Raw genomic sequence first — 15,936 nt, forward strand, 5'->3', positions numbered from 1 at the left:
GGGGTTCTCTGGCCATTACCCATAGCTGTAGGCTCTCTCTCTGACCCCTGCTACTCCCTGGAACTGCGAGCTAGCAGGAGTTCCTGCCCCATGGGACTCAGGTCCAGGCCACAGGACAGAGTGGGCTGGGTCTGCTGCCTTGACCTCTCAGGACCCTCCAGCTCTGTCCATGGAGCCTGTGTCCCCCCTGCCTGGGACCAGGTCAGCATGCCCCTCTCCAGGAGGGGTGTCTGGGTGACATCACTGCTTCCCCAAGTGTTGTTGTCTAGCAGCTGTGGGGCTCCTGCAACAGCCTCAGGCCGAGGCCCTCCTCCTCTGGTGGAGAAGACCTGGTTGACCATTAGCAATATATCAGGGGTTTCCCCATTGGGTGACAGCATCCCATGGCTTCCTCTCGACGTGCCAGAATGTGCCTGTCTGGGGACATCCTGCATTCTGGAGCCTGGTCTGGACGGGGTGTTAACAGAGGCCCTACCCTGCCCAGATAGACACTGGACTCACAGCCGTCTGCCTCTTGGGGGATCAATGTGCTGGTCTACCTAGGGACCATCCCCTAGGGCCATACTGCCTGATGCCTCAGTGTCCACATGGCCCAAGGCATATGTTGGTGGCTGCTAGGAGGGACCAGCAGGTGTCCATCAGCTCAGGTTGGGGGCATTCTTGGTGTTCTCTTGATTCTCCAGACAGTGGGCCAGGGGGCAGGGACAGCCCATGGTGGCCACGAGGCCAGATGATAGAGGTGCAGGCCCAAGATGACTGTGAGGTCAGAGCTTGGTGAGGTAAGAGGGCATAGGAGCAGGCCTGGAAGCAGGCTGAGTGACCCAGATTGAGGCACCTGGATCCCGCATTGGATCTAGGGCAGTGCTGGACATCCTTCCCAGAGGGCTGGCCCTAAGCCCCCTCTCCGATCATGTTCCTGTAGTCAGGGATAATTGACCGCTTCAGCTCCACCACTGACGAGAAGATCCACTTCACCTGCATCATGGAGGGGAGGGTGTGAGCTTGGCTTGGACCTCCACAGACCGCCTCCCTCCATGACCAAGCTCCTGCCCCCAAGGCTAGGTAATGTGAGGGGATCCTGGAAGGGACAGTGTGTGGGAGAGGGAGCAGACAGTGAGAGGACAAGGGTGGGACAGAGAAGGGACCGTGTGGGGGTAGTGAGGAGATAGTGAGGAGATAGTGATGAGACTTCATGGGCACAGTGAGTGACATTGTGGAGATAGTGAGGAGACAGTGAGAGACCAGTGAGGAGAGAGTAGGGGACACTGAAGAGTCTGTGTGGGGACACTGTGTGGATAGGAGGGACCATGAGGGATAGATAAGGCACAGTGTGGGTATCGTGTGTGGACAGTGATGAGACAGTGTTAAGATAGTAAGGGGCAGTGTGGGGACAATGACGGTGTAGTAAAGAGACATTGTGGGCACAGTGAGGAGACAGTGAAGGACAGTGAGAGGATTGCAACTACAGTGAGGGGATGTGAAGGGGATGTGAAGTGACTGTGAGAGGACAATAAGGAGACAGTGTGGGTACAGTGAGGGGTCTGTGTGGGGAAATTGTGTCGACAGTGAGGGACCATGACGGATAGATAGGGCACAGTGTGGGTATTGTGTGTAGACAGTGATGAGATAGTGTGGGGATAGTGAGGGGATAGTGAAGAAACATTGTGGGGACAGTGCAGGGAACAGTAAGAACACTGTGAGGAGACAGTGAAGGATAGTGAGGAGATAGTGAGGAGGCAGTGAGGGGATGTGAAAGGGCTGTGAAGAGACTGTGAGGAGACAGGAGACAGTATGGAGACAGTGTGGGGACAGAGAGGAGACAGTGATGACAGTGTGAGAACAGTGTGGAGACAACAATGGGACAATGAGGGGACAATGAGGAGACTGACAGGACATCGTTGGGACAGTAAGGAGACAGTGAGGCAACAGGGGACGGTGAGGGGACAATAAAGGGATAGTGAGAGGACAGTGAGGAGACAGCGAGGGTACAAGGAGGGGATAGTGAGGAGACATTGTGGGGACATTTTGGGGACATTGTGGGGACAGTGATGGGACAATGATGCGACAGTGATGGGACAATGAGGGACAGTGAGGAGACTGTAAAGAGACAATGAGGGGACAGTGAGGAGACAGAGAGATCAGTGTTGAGATAGGCGACAGTGAGGAACAGAAAGGGTACAATGAGGGAACATTAAGGAGACAGGGAAGGTACAATGAGGAGACTGTGAGGAGATAGTGTGGGACAATGAGGGGACAGTGAGGAGACAGTGACAGGACTGCAAGGAGATAGTGAAGAGAAAGTGAGGAGACACAGAGGAGACATTGAATAGACAGTATGTGGACAGTGAGGAGACAGTGAGGGCACAGTGAGGTGATAGTGAGTAGATAGTGAGGGGACAGTCATGGGACAGTGAGAGAACATTGTTCCAATAGGAAGAGGACACTGAGGAGACAGCAAGGAGACAACGTGCCACAGTGTGGGATAAGCATGTGTTCTGTGTGTGGTCAATGTGGGGACATGGTGGAGACAGCGATGGGACAGTGAGCCATAGTCCAGGGAGAGTACAGGTGTGCCCACCTTGAAGAGGGTGACAGTGGCGCTATAGCACACACTGAGCAGGAAGAGGGTGATGAAGATTGTGATAGTGGTCCACAGTCCGTCCAGCTCCCCGTCCTGGTCCTCAGCACAGCTGTCATCCAGGATCAGCTCTGGACAGGAAGGGGGTGGTTAATCTCATGCATGCCTGAGGGGCTGATTCCCTGAGGGACAGTCACAGCCCTCTGCAACCTTGGGTGCCAGCCTCAGCACCCCATCCCTACCGCTTGGGCCAGGCCGGTGGGGGACCCGCACCCTCTCTGCTCTGTCCTGTGCTGGGACCCTGTGGGGAGAAGGGTGCCCACCTCCTCTTGCCCTGGGGCCAGGCCCTTGTGGGAGGGTCAGCGGAGCCCAGGGAAGGGCCTAGAGTGACAGGGAGTGTCCCTAGTGAACAAGTGGGTGGGAGCATCAGGATAAGCTGGGTTGTGGGGGTTTTGTGCACGTCAAGAGGGGGTGTAGGTTCCCTGGGGCAGAGGAGGGCAGGTCAGTGTGGTCAGTGTGTGGATGAGCTGCTGAGCAGATGATGGGTGTTGGAGGGGTGGGGACCAGGGTGTTGTCCATGGTGAGGGTTCCCAAGACTGGCTCTGCTCTGGGCACTGCAGTTGGTCCTGTGTGAGGACCAGGGTATAAGGTCTGTGTGTGTGTGTGTGTGTGTGTGTGTGTGAGAGAGAGAGAGAGAGAGAGAGAGAGAGAGAGAGAGAGGAGAGGAGAGAGAGAGAGAGAAGGTAGAGGTGCTCAGCATGATGGCTTTGTTTTCAGTGTCCATGTGGATGTCTCCAATGGTCCCTCCCCTGGGCACAGGGCCACCTGCCTCTGCCCCACTGGGGCATGGGGTGAGCGTCCCCATGAGTGGACAGGCCTGGCCCCAGGGGGGATGAACTCAGGTGGGACCTCCTCACTGGAGGCAGGGTGGGGGACTGTACATGGATGGAGTGTCGTGTCTGAGGGCAAACAGGGCCTGTCCCCTCTTGATGGGAGGCTACAGGCATGGCTACTGCATTGACACAGAGCTACCAAGCAGAGCTCTCTGCAGGCCCAGGGAACAGGGAGCCCAGGGTTGTGCACAGTGTCCCACAACTCGATACAGAGGTGGGAATGTCTGTGTGTTCATTTCCCTGAGGGGCCCTGGAGGGGAGAACTACTGCCGTCCCTGTCCACACACCCCAGCCCTGGTTAGCTTCTGGCTGGATTGAGGGCCCACAGGGGCTGGACTTCTGGCAAAGTGCGCTCCCCAGCCTCAGGCAGCTCCTGGCCCCATGTTGTGGCAGCCTGTGCAGCCCTCCCCACTCAAGGTGCAGAGCTCACCCACCAATGGTGACACCTTAGACTCAGAGCTGGCCTGCCCGTACCACCCAGGGCCCAGGTGTCCCGAGATCTACCTCGGAAAGAACCATGACAGCGTGCAGGGCCCAGGGCAGTGCTGGGTGCTTTATTTCATGATGGGTGCCTACCCAGGGTTATGTACACAGGGACAGGGGCTCAGGTGTCCTCAGGGGATCCTGAGAGCCAAGGGTGGGGGGCTTGCTGGGTGCCGGGCGTGTTGCTCATTTACCCGGAGAATGGGAGAGGGATAGATCTGTGTAGTGGTTCTGTAGAGTTTCATGCATCACCGCACATGTGAAGGGGTCTCCCTGCTGCCAGCGGCTCTTGTCCACAGAGAGCTTGCTGTACAGGAAGTAGGACCCGTCCTCGTCCAGCTGGGGCGGGGTCATGCGGTGCTTCCTCTCAGGCTCCTGCTGTCCATTGCTCTGCCACTCCACATCAATGTCAGGTGGGTAGAAGTCTTTTATCAGGCAGGTGACGCTGACTGTGTCACTGGATGACAACTCCTTTGGGGATGGTGGCAGGACATACACACTGGGCTTATGGGCCCTCCCTGCGGGGTAAAGGGTCAGCACAGATGGTCACTATCAGGGTGGAGGACTGGACCCTACAGGGGAGATCTCCTTCCCTGCAGCCCCTCTGCCCTGCTGCCCACCTCTGGCCTTAGAGATGGTCCTCTCGATGGGAGATGGGAGGTCTATGTGGTTGACTCTGCACTTGAACTCCTTCCCTGTGAGCCAGTCCTGGTGCTCAATGGGGAGGACGCTGACCACACGGTAGGTGCCGTTGAACTGCTGCTCACGAGACTGCGTCTTGGCTGTGTGCACCTCCTTACCATCCACGAACCAGCTGATCTGCACCTCAGGGTCCTCACGGCCCAGATCTAACACCACACAGGTGACCTCGGGTGTTCGGGTAATCCTGAGGATGTCCTTGGGTTTCGGGGGAAAGATGAGGACCGAAGGCCCTCCCAGAGGTTCAGGGACTGGAATGGGAGACAGTTAGGGTCAGCATTTGGGTGACTTCCTCTTGAGCACCCATTAGCCCACAAGGCTGTGCCTGGATGTACACCATCTTCTTGGGGTGCAGAGCGGGGCCCTGCTGACTCACCTGGGCATGGGGGTGTATCAGTGCATCTGCATTCATTGAACACTGCAGAGAGAGCAGACTGGGGGTTATTGGGAGCGTGGGGTGTGCACAGGTCATGGGGTGAACTTAGGTCAGGCCAGCTCATGAGGGGATTCCCGACCAGTGGCACCCAATGGGCCCCAGGAATGCAGTGGGGAATGCAGCTTGTGGTCATCTGGACCAGGCAGCCACGCCCAGAGGACAACTTCCCAGAAAGGGGAGGCCTTGAGGGCGGGGACACTGAGGTGACTCCCTGGTGACATGGGTCCAGGAGGGACAGCTGACCTGGCCTGTCCCCGAGTGGACCCCTCTCTGAGGCCCGACGTCTCACCTGGCTTGTCTACTTTAGTGTTGCTGGCCGGGTGGACCACGTTGCAGGTGAAGGTCTCACTGGGCCATCTGCTGGAGGGCACTGTCACCATGCTGCTGAGGGAGTAGAGCCCTGAGGACTGCAGGACGGACGGGAAGGTGTGCACACCGCTGGTCAAGGAGCCGGAATTCCAGGACACAGTTACAGGCTCGGGGAAGTAGCCTGACACCAGGCAGGCCAGGGCCACCGTGGAGCCGGAAGTGGACCCGCAGCTGGGGGCCAGTGGGAAAACCGAGGGGGCCGTGGTGGAGGCTGCAAGAGAGGAGGCTGTGAGACCCCCAGGGTCTCAGGGGTGCCGGGCCTGGGGTGGCTCTGGGCACCACACCCACATGCTTCAGGGAGTCTGCACACTAGGCGTGCAGCCCAGCTCTCTGTGGCCACAGAACCTGGACTCATCGGCCTGGTCAGTGCTGGGTGACCACCTGGATCACGTTCCCAGGGCCTCGGCCCCTGGGTCCCCACTCAGGTTTTCTCTGGCTGCCCCACCTGACCACGGCCTCTGTGGCAGCCCCGATCCGAAGCACCCGGGCCCCGGATCCCGTCTCTGCCCAAGCCGTCGGGACTGCCCCAGGCCTTCCAGGCATGGCATCCTGATGTCCCTCAGGGCAGCTCCTGCCTTGGCCCCGGCCTTTTCCACTCCTGCTCTGGGGCCTGGGCAGCTCCCACTGGCCTCCCGCACCCAGGGTTGCCCTGAGCCTGTGCGCCCCTCGGGGTGGGAGGGAGCGCGGCCCTGCCCTGGCTGTCCCCTCCTGCATGGTGACAGCAAGTAGGCTGCAGCTCAGATGCCGCCACCCGCCGGCTTGTTCCCTTGGACCTGGGCCCCGCTGCTCAGCTCAGGGCCCTTAAACTGCCCTCGCATGCCCACCACGGCTGGCAGCCCTGCCTGGGGCTCCCCACGGGCCCCTTGTTCTCCTGCCTCTGGATCCTTGGCCCTGCACCCCGGGACACGGCTGGCCATGACCCGCCCTCCCGGGCGGGTCTCAGGGGCCTGCAGAAACATGCTGCTGCCCTGAGTGGAAACCGGTGGCTCCCTCCTTCCTAGAGTGGCCCCCCTTTTCCCTGGGCCCCAAGGCCTTGGCGAGGCTTTGCTCCCCACCCGACCTCACCGCCTCACACTCCCTAGGTCCAGGAGGCTCAGCTGCCCCGACTCTCAACCCCTGCGCGGGCGGCGCTGGCTCAGCCGCCACCCAGTCCAGCCCCGCTGGGCGCTCAGGCCTCGGCGCTGAGATTCTGGAACAAGGCGGTACCTCCCTGCCCCTCTGGGCCTCTGAGAAGGGGCATGTTCCTGGGTCTTGCTGAGCTGAGATCTGAGCGCACCCCTGCCCCTCCTGCTCCCGACCTACCCTACTCCCCTGCACCTGCTCCCCTGCTCCCTGAGATCCTGGGGTGACCCCTGCACCTCCTGCTCCCCACCTGCCCTGCTCCCCTGCACCCCCTCCCTTCTCCCTGGGCTCCTGGGGTGACCCCTGGCCCCCTGCTCCCCCACCTGCCCTGCTCATCTGCACCCTCTCCCCTCTCCCTGGGCTCCTGGGGTGACCCCTCCCCCTCCTGCACCCCTACTGCCTTGCTCACCTGCACCCGCTCCCCTGTTCCCTGAGACCCTGGGGAGACCCGTGAACCACCTGCACCCCCACTTACCCCTGCTCCCCTGCACCAGCTCACCTTCTGCCTGTGCTCCTGGGTTGATCCCTTCCCTCCTGCTCCCCACCTGCCCTGCTCTCCTGCACCTGCTCCCCTGCTGCCTAGGTTCCTGGGGTGACCCCTGCCCCTCCCACTCCCCCACCTGCCCTGCTCATCTGCACCAGCTCCCCTGCTGCCTAGGCTCCTGGGGTGACCCCTGCCCCTCCTACTCCCCACCTGCCCTGCTCCCCTGCACTAGCTCCCTGCTCCTGGGCTCCTGGGGTGACCCCTGCCCCTCCTACTCCCCACCTGCCCTGCTCCCCTGCACTAGCTCCCTGCTCCTGGGCTCCTGGGGTGACCCCTGACCCTCCTGCACCCCACCTGCCCTGCTCCCCTGCACTAGTTCCCTGCTGCCTGAGCTCCTGGGGTGACCCCTGACCCTCCTGCTCCCCCACCTGCCCTGCTCATCTGCACCGGCTTCCCTGCTGCCTAGGCTCCTCGGGTGACCCCTGCCCCTCCTACTCCCCACCTGACTTGCTCCCCTGCACTAGCTCCCTGCTCCCTGGGCTCCTGGGGTGGCCCCTGCCCCTCCTGCACCCCACATGCCCTGCTCTCCTGCACTAGTTCCCTGCTGCCTGAGCTCCTGGGGTGACCCCTGACCCTCCTGCTCCCCTACTGCCCTGCCCCACTGCACCCGCTCCCTTCTCCCTGGGCTCCTAAGGTGACCCCTGCACCTCCTGCTCCCTTCCTGCCCCTGCTCACCTGCACCCGCTCCCTGGGCTTCTGGGGTGACCCCTGCCCCTTCTGCACCCCATCTGCTCTGCTCCCCTGCACCAGCTCCCATGCTGCCTGAGCTCCTCGGGTGACCCCTGACCCTCCTGTTCCCCTCCTGCCCTGCTCCCCTGCACCAGCTCCCTTCTCCCTGGGTTCCTGGAGTGACCCCTGCACCTCCTGCTCCCCACCTGCCCCTGCTCCCCGCACCCAGCTGTTCTTCTCCCTGAGATCCTGGGGTGACCCCTGGCTCTCTTGCTCCCCTGCTGCCCCTGTTTTCCTGCACCAGCTCCCCTGCTCCCTGAGCTCCTGAGGCGACCCCTGTCCTTCTGGCTCCCCACCTGATCTCTCTCCTGCACTTGCTCCCCTATTCCCTAGGCCTTTTGGGTGACCCCTGCCCCTCCTGCACCCCACCTACCCTGCTCCTCTGCACCAGCTCCCCTGCTCCCTAAGCTCCTGGGGTGACCTCTCTCCCTCCTGCTCCCCCACTTGCCCCTGCTCACCTGCAGCATATCCCCCTGGGCCCTGGGATCCTCAGGTGACCCCACCCTCCTGTTCCTCAGACCTCACCTGCACACCTGCACCAGCTCCCTGCTGCCTGGGCTCCTGGGGTGACCCATGCACCTTCTGTTCCCCCACGTGTCCTGCTCCCCTGTACTAGCTCCCCAGCTCCCTGAGCTTCTGGGGTGACCCCTGCCTCTCTGGCTCCCCACCTGCCCTGTTCACCTGCAACAGCTCCCCTGCTCTCTGAGCTCCTGGGTGACCCTTGCCCCTCCTGCTCCCCCACCTGCCCTGCTCCACTGCACCAGCTTCCCTGCTCCCTGAGGTCCTGTTGTGACCCCTGTATGTCTTTCTCCCTACCTGCCCTGCTCTACCATAGTAGCTCCCCTACTCGCTGAACTCGTGGGGTGACCCCTGCCTCTCTTTCTATCCACATGCCCTGCTACCCTCTACCAGCTCCCCTGCTCTCTGAGTTTCTGGGGTGCCCCCTGCTGCTCCTGCTCCCCCACCTGCCCTGTTTACCTGCAACAGCTCGCCTGCTCCCTGAGATACTGGGGTGACCCCTGCACCTCCTGCTCCCTACCTGCTTGGTTCAACAGTAGCAACTCCCCTGCTCGCTGACCTCGTGCGGTGAACCCTGCCCCTCCTGCTCCCCCACCTTCCCTGTTCACCTGCACCAGCTCCCTTGCTCCCTGGGCCCCTGGGGTGACCCCTGCACCTCCTGCTCCCCATATGCTGCTCCCCTGCACCCAGCTCTTCTTCTCCCTGAGATCCTGGGGTGACCTCTGGCTCTCTGGCTCCCCTGCTGCCCCTGCTCCCCTGCCCCTTCTCCCCTGCTCCCTGAGCTCCTGAGCCAACCCCTGACCCTCCTGCTCCCCACCTGACCTGCTCCCTTGCACCTGTTCCCCTGCTCTCTAGGCCTCTTGGGTGACTCCTGCACCTCCTGCATCCCAGCTGCCCTGCTCCCCTGCACCAGATCCCCTGCTCCCTAAGCTCCTGGGGTGACCCCTCTCCCTCCTGCTCCCCACCTGCCCCTGCTCACCTGCACCAGCTCCCCTGCTCCCTGAGTTCTGGGGGCTGCCCTCTGCTCGTGCTGCCCCCCGTGGCTCCTGCTCACCCAGGGATACTCTCTCCTGGTCCCAGGATCTCACAGACACGGGCACTCCTGCCCTCCTGTCCTAGGATCTGTCCCCAGAGCTCCATTAGCTGCACCCCAGTCTCTGTGTGTTCCAGGTCTGCCCCTGTCCTGCATTCCTCCCCCCCCGTGTCCCGGATTGGATCCTACCCTCACCCCTGAGCTCCTGTCCATGTGGATCCGCCCCTCAGCCCCTCTGCTGACCTGGGTTCTGGGTCCTGTGAGCCTATGCTGGTCCACCTGCTCCACTCCAACTCACCTCTGCTCATCTGATGCAGATCAGGGCTGCTCGGTCCTCACCTGTGACCCTCCCGGGGGCATGAGCTGCTTCCTTAACCTGGACAGGCCCTGGGCTTCCTGGGGTGTCTTCCCCTCCTCTGGTGAGTAGCCCCCCCACGTCCTCACCTGGGACCCACCTGTCCATCTAGACATTGCTCCTTCAGTGGCTCATGCAGTCTAGGCCTGGACCCCGGCAGGTGTGATGAAGCACGGCCCTCAGGCTCCTGCCCACCGGGCCCGTCATGTTCCTTGATGGTCCAGGTCCTTCCCCAGCTATCAGTGTGTCGTGCATCCACCCATGGTGGCTGGATGTGCTCGTCCCGTCGCACTCGACCGATGTGTTCCTGGGATATCACGTAGGCCTGCGGGCAGCCTGCCCTCCCCATTGCCAGCTCAGCTGCTGCTGCCTCCATGGGTCCTGAGGGCCTGGTGTCTCCTCAGGTCCTGTGGCTGGTTCTACTGCCCCAACTCCCTCCCTCTGTCCTGGCTCCGAGCACACTCCACTCATCTCGGGCCGGGCTGTGGAGGTGGCTTTTCTGTAGCCTTGGTCCCCCTGCAGCCTGCCCCATCCCTGCTCTGACGAAACCCCCCTGGGGCTCCTTGTGGCTGAGCTCTGTGCCCACAGCCCTGCTTCCTAGGTCCCAGCAGCCCTGGGAAGATTAACAACAGCATTGAAACCAATGGCCTGGCCAGCATCCTGAAGTTCCCTTTTCTTCTGGGCGCTTTCTGTGTTACAGAGTCTGGGGGGAGTCTGGACATGGTCAAGGTCTGCTCATGTGGGTGTGTGTGGGTGGAGTATGGTGGGTGCCCAGAGGCCCTAGGGGTTAACCCAGGAGCCCCGGGACGGCCCCATGTGCTGCTGTCTGCTCTCAAGCTCCTGCAGGTATATGCCTGAAGCTTGGTCCCTACTGCCCAGAGCCACCAGCCGTCCCTGGGTCCTCAGGGAACCCAACCCTGGTGGGCTCCTCTCTGTGCCCTGGCCAGTGAGCAGAGTGGCTGTAGCCCTGGGCCCTGTCCTGTCCTCCCAGGAGAATGCCGTCTGCCCTGTCGCCATCCATGGTGGCAAGATATCAGAAAGGGAGACAGAAATAATCTACCTTAACGTGGGGAGTTTGGAGGATGGCCTATCTGGGTCCCCACAGCCAGCCCAGGTCATATCGCAGCCTCAGCTGGTCTCCCTGTGGCCTCTGAAGCTGAGCTGGGAACCTGTTGGGCTGGCCTGACCTACCCCCGCACGTCCCTGCTCTGGGAGCCTGTGTGGTTGCCATCAGGGGACCCCCACATGTCTGAAGAGCAGGGGCTTTGACTGCCTGCCCTGAGCCTGTGCTGCAGCCCCGTCCAGGGTGTCCACACAAACTGCACAAGCCTTTTAGGCAGGAATCATGTGTGAAGTGCAGCAGGGCTCTCATGGTCAAGCCCCCAACACACCTGCATCCCTCGATCCCACCCTGGAGTCGGCCCTGTGGGCACCTGTGGGTCCCATACCAACTCTGTGTGCCAAGGGAGGGGGCAGCTAGAGAAGGCTCCGTGCTGTCTCATTCTAGCTCACAACTTCAGGAAATGAGGGCGACTATGACAGTGAGAGGGTTGGTGGCCAGGGTGTTAGGGCTGAGCGAGGGAGGAGCAGGTGAGCAGAGGGGCTCTTGTGTGGAAGGAAGGAATTGTGCAGAGACTGTGGTGGGGGAGCCCGGGGACAGCAGCTGGCAGAGCAGGACTGACCAGGGCAGCACCTTGGACAGGGCCTGCGTGGGGGACGTGGGGCAGGGCTGCCTGGGCCAGGGCTCCGGGATGGGCCTGCAGGGGCGGTGAGCACCACGTCTGCCGTGCCCTTGACCTCAGCGGGATGTATTAGCACTGGCTCCTCGTGCCTACCCACCGGAGCACTCCGTGCTAGCTGTCAATCACAGTGAACCTGGGCACCTGGTCGGGCTCTGGGCCGTGTGGAAACTCCTTTCTGCTCTCTCACCTATGGCCCTGAACCTGTTCTGAAAGAGCACGGTCTTCTAGTTATAGGGTTACAGATGCAGGGACGGGAAGGGGAAAGCAGCTTGGCAGGGAAGTCGCTGGCGCTGGATGGCATGAGGGTGACACGGGCTGACGGCCCTCCATGTGGACAGAGAGTGATGTGTAGACTTGTCAAATCACTGGGAACTCAGGAAACAGGTCTGAAGTGCACTCTGCTGACATTGACCCAGCGCCCTCCATGATCAGGGCCTCTGCCCAGTGTGACCCAGCTCCCTCCAGGTGTCAGTGGCCATCCCCAGGGTGACTCAGCCACCTCAGGGTTAAGGGGATGTGCCCTGTGTGACCAGCACCCTGCAGGGTCAGGGGCTCTGGACAGCATTAGGCCCACGTGGCTTGAAAAGACCCAGGAGTCTCCTGAACCTCCTCTTGGCCAAGCCCTTCTGGCTGCGTGTGCAAGTGTCCTGGGGCTGCTGTGACAGGGACCACATATGGACTTGAGCAGTAGAAATTTCCCTTCCCAGCTCTGGGGGCCAGATGTCTGAGGTCTGGGGGGGGGGCAGGACAGCCCCCCTCCACAGGCTCCACGGAGGGTCCTTCCTGCCTCTTCCAGCCTCTGTGGGCCACACACGCCCCGGGTTGTGGCCATGTCCCTCCGGCCTCTGCCTCTGTCTTCATGAGGCTTCTCCTCTGCATCTGTGTGTCTCCTTGTGTGCGTCTTGTAGGACACCTACATCGGGTGTAGGCCTGGAGCTTCTCATCTTAAGCTCATTGACTTGAATCAGATGTGCAAAGACCCCTTTCCAAACAAGGTCACATCCACAGGTGCCATGGCATTGAGGGTGGACATAGCCTCTGGGTGCCAGCGTTCAGCCCACTGTGCTGGGTTCATAAGAGAAGGAGAGAGAGAGGGACAGAGGGACCTGACATGGTGGCCTCTTGGTGCCTGAGGGCATGTGAAGGTAGCATCCCTGGTACTGTCCTCCATGCCCTGCTCTCAGGCTGTGCTCCCCATGTGACAGGCCTCTGCTGGCCCCGCCTGACCGGTGACCGGCACACCTCCTCCCAGGCTCGGGCAGATGCCTTCTTCCCCTGTGCAGGGGTCTCTGGTGCCCGGGGCCTGTGTGAGCCGAGCTCTGGTTGTCCTCGAGCTGGGGTCCACAAGGCAGGTCTCCTGAACTGGGGCACCAGTCAGACAAGGGAGACACTCAGCGCTGCCCTGAGGGACCCCCAGTCCAGGGGATGGGAGGAAGGCCCCCAGGCCTGGGCCTCTGAGAACCTGGCAGGTGGGGGTGGGTCTTGTGGCAGGAAATGAGTCATGTCTCTTGTAACATTATCTATCATCTATCTATCTATCTATCTATCTATCTATCTATCTATCATCTATCTATCTATCATCTATCAATCATCTTCTTTCTTTCTTTCTTTCTTTCTTTCTTTCTTTCTTTCTTTCTTTCTTTCTTTCTTTCTCTATCCACACATCTATCATCTATCTATTTGTGCAAGTCCTCTGTAGCTGCTGGAGGTTGAGGTGGACTGTGCTGTGGATCTGTTTTGTGGTTGCCCAGCACGGGATGGGGACTGCAGAGTGGCTTTCTGGAGGTGCCCTTGCATCGGATTCTGGGCTGTCGGGGCAGCTGTCTAGTGATGACATGCCACCGATGTGTATGGAGCTGTGATAGGCTGGGTCTATGCCTCACCTTCACCCAGTGCAGACCTGGGTGCCCCCCAAAAACCCTGTAAACCTGAGAGCACGTGCCACCCCAGCTCATCCATGTGAGTGCTGGGAGATATTGTGCAGAGTTTTGGAGAGAGGGGCATCAGGTTACCACCATCTGGACCCGGGATGCCAGGGCCAGCATTCCCATGCTGGGAGGCTGTGTGGAGGTGGTCTCTGGCAGGTCTGGTGCCCTTGGGGGGACATTCGAGCTCACCTGGGAGACCTAGAGAGGTTGTTGCCCACTGGGGCTGGGTGGCATGGGACGGAGCCAGGCCCTAGAAAGCCTGGATGTGATGCCTAGGGGAGGCAGGGCCCAGCCCGGCCCCTCTGCCCTTCAGGGCTGTCTGTCACAGTCTGTCCTGCTTGCCCTTGTCCCTGGGGACAGGTGCTGTGTGGGAGGCAGAGGGGTAGCACCCAGTTCCCTGGAAGGACGCGTGATTCTGAGAGAAACCACATTGCTGAGAGCCCCACCTGGGAGCCTGTTGCCCCTGAGGGCCCAGGTCAGGTGGTGCCAGGCCCGGCAGGTGCACATAGGTGAGCATGCTGGGCTAAGACTCCACTGACAGCCCTGGCTCACCCTGGCATCCCCCTACTCATCTGCCCAGGCTGTGGGGCAGGGTCTTCAGCGCCCAGCTGGTGTCCAGGCTGTACGCTGACATCTACACCAGTGCCATGCTGCTGGTGGGCCCCGTCTCCAGCCTGGGCCACCCATGGGGAAGAGAATGGCTCTCCTCTCCTCCCCGTTCCCAGTAGGCGGCTGAGCTCTGAGCTCCCAGGTCTGTGCTGTCCTGCTCCACTCCTCTCTGGGGCTGTGGCCCTGCCTTGGTTCCATGCACCACCCTTGCCCCTGCCCCCTCCTGTCCAGGGGCAGGCCTGGCAGCTGCAGGCAGCAGGCATGGGGCACTCAGGTCCAGGCTGCTCTGCTCTGGCCTTCACAGGTGTCCTGCCTGCAGAGTCCCCTCCCTCCCCACAATGTTGCTCCTGGACAACAGTGACCTGGGACAGACAGTAAACCGGCTGCTTCTCAGCTGTGCGTGTGTGTGTGTGTGTGTGCTAGTGCCCCTCTGGGTGTGTATGCATGTCTCCATGTGCCTGCGTGTGGGTGTAGGCCCTTTTCTGCGTGTCTACGTGTGTGTGTGTGTGTGTGTGTGTGTGTGTTTGGGCTCAAGTCTGCTCATGTGTGCACATTGTCCTATGTGCATGTGAGTACTTGGGAGCCAGAGTATGCCTGTGTGTGCTGCATGTGCAGGTGCATGTGTGGGCATGGCGGTCTGTGTCTGCATGTGTGTATACTCTCTCTCTTACCTCTTATCATTTCCTATTGGTTCCTTGACTCTGAGTCACAATTTCTTACCTTTCTTCGATCTCCTCCTGGTTCTGAACTCAGCGTATCTGTCTCTTACCTTGTATCTGTCTCTTGCTGGCTTAGTGACCCTAGGTTCCTATCTCTTACCTTGCATCCTTGTCCTCCTGCTTTGTGATTCTGGGTCTCTATCTCTTAATTCTCATATCTCTTCCTGGTGACTCTGGGTCTATCACTTATCTCTCAATTCTCCTCCTGGTTATTTGACTCTGGGTCTCTTTCTTTTACCCTCATCAACCTCCTCTTGTCTCTGTGACTCTGGGTCTCTAAGTCCAATGCTCATTTACTTCTTGCCTTTTTGTAACTCTGGATCTCTATCTCTGCTTCTCAAAATTCCTCTCCATTTTGTGTGACTCTAGGTCTCTATCTTATACCTCTCACCAATCTCCTCCTGCTCTGTGACCCTCGGTCTCCATTTCTTACATTTCACCATTCACCTCCTGGTTCTGTGACCCTCAGTCTCTATCTCTTACTTCTGATTTGTATTCTCCTGGTTGTTTTACCCTGGTTCTTTTTTTTAAATTTTTAAATTTATTTATGATAGTTACAGAGAGAGAGAGAGAGGCAGAGACATAGGCAGAGGGAGAAGCAGGCTCCATGAACCGGGAGCTCGATGTGGGATTCGATCCCGGGTCTCCAGGATCGTGCCCTGGGCCAAAGGCAGGTGCTAAACCGCTGCGCCACCCAAGGATCCTTACCCTGGCTCTTTATCTCTTACTTCTTGTGAAACTCCCCTCTGGTGTGTAACTCTGGGTCTCTATCTCGTATTGTTGTCTCTCTCCTCCTGGTTCTATACCCTTGTCCCAATCCTTATTTCCTATCTGTCTCTTCCTGGGTCTGTAACGTTGGGTCTGTAACTCTTACCTCTCATCACTTCATCCTGTTTGTGACATTGGGTCTGTCTGTTACCTCTCATGAATCTCTTCCTGGTTCTGAATACTGGGTCTCTATCTCTTACCTCTCATGAATCTCTTCCTCATTCTGTGACCCAGGGTTTCTATTTCTTACATCCCATGATTCACCTCATGGTTCTGTGATTTGGGTCTCTATCTCTTACCTCTCAACATTCACCTTCTGGTTCTTGACTCTGGGTTTCCATCTTACCTCTCATCATTCACCTCCTGGTTCTGTACCCTCATGCTCTATCTCTTACCTCTGATCTGTCTCC

The 15,936-nt window shown here is 59.8% G+C and overlaps 1 gene segment (V, D, J or C); it reads right to left on the reverse strand.

Moving 5' to 3' along the window:
• Positions 1-3,997: 3,997 nt before the first annotated feature.
• LOC119869063 lies at positions 3,998-6,375 on the reverse strand. The segment is given in 5 exon segments: positions 3,998-4,472; positions 4,575-4,904; positions 5,030-5,071; positions 5,379-5,702; positions 6,210-6,375. Coding segments are annotated over 5 exon segments (1,194 nt in total).
• Between the last annotated feature and the right edge of the window lie 9,561 nt (positions 6,376-15,936).

This window comes from Canis lupus, chromosome 8, assembly GCF_011100685.1.
Source record: "Canis lupus familiaris isolate Mischka breed German Shepherd chromosome 8, alternate assembly UU_Cfam_GSD_1.0, whole genome shotgun sequence".
Taxonomy (NCBI): Eukaryota; Metazoa; Chordata; class Mammalia; order Carnivora; family Canidae; genus Canis; species Canis lupus.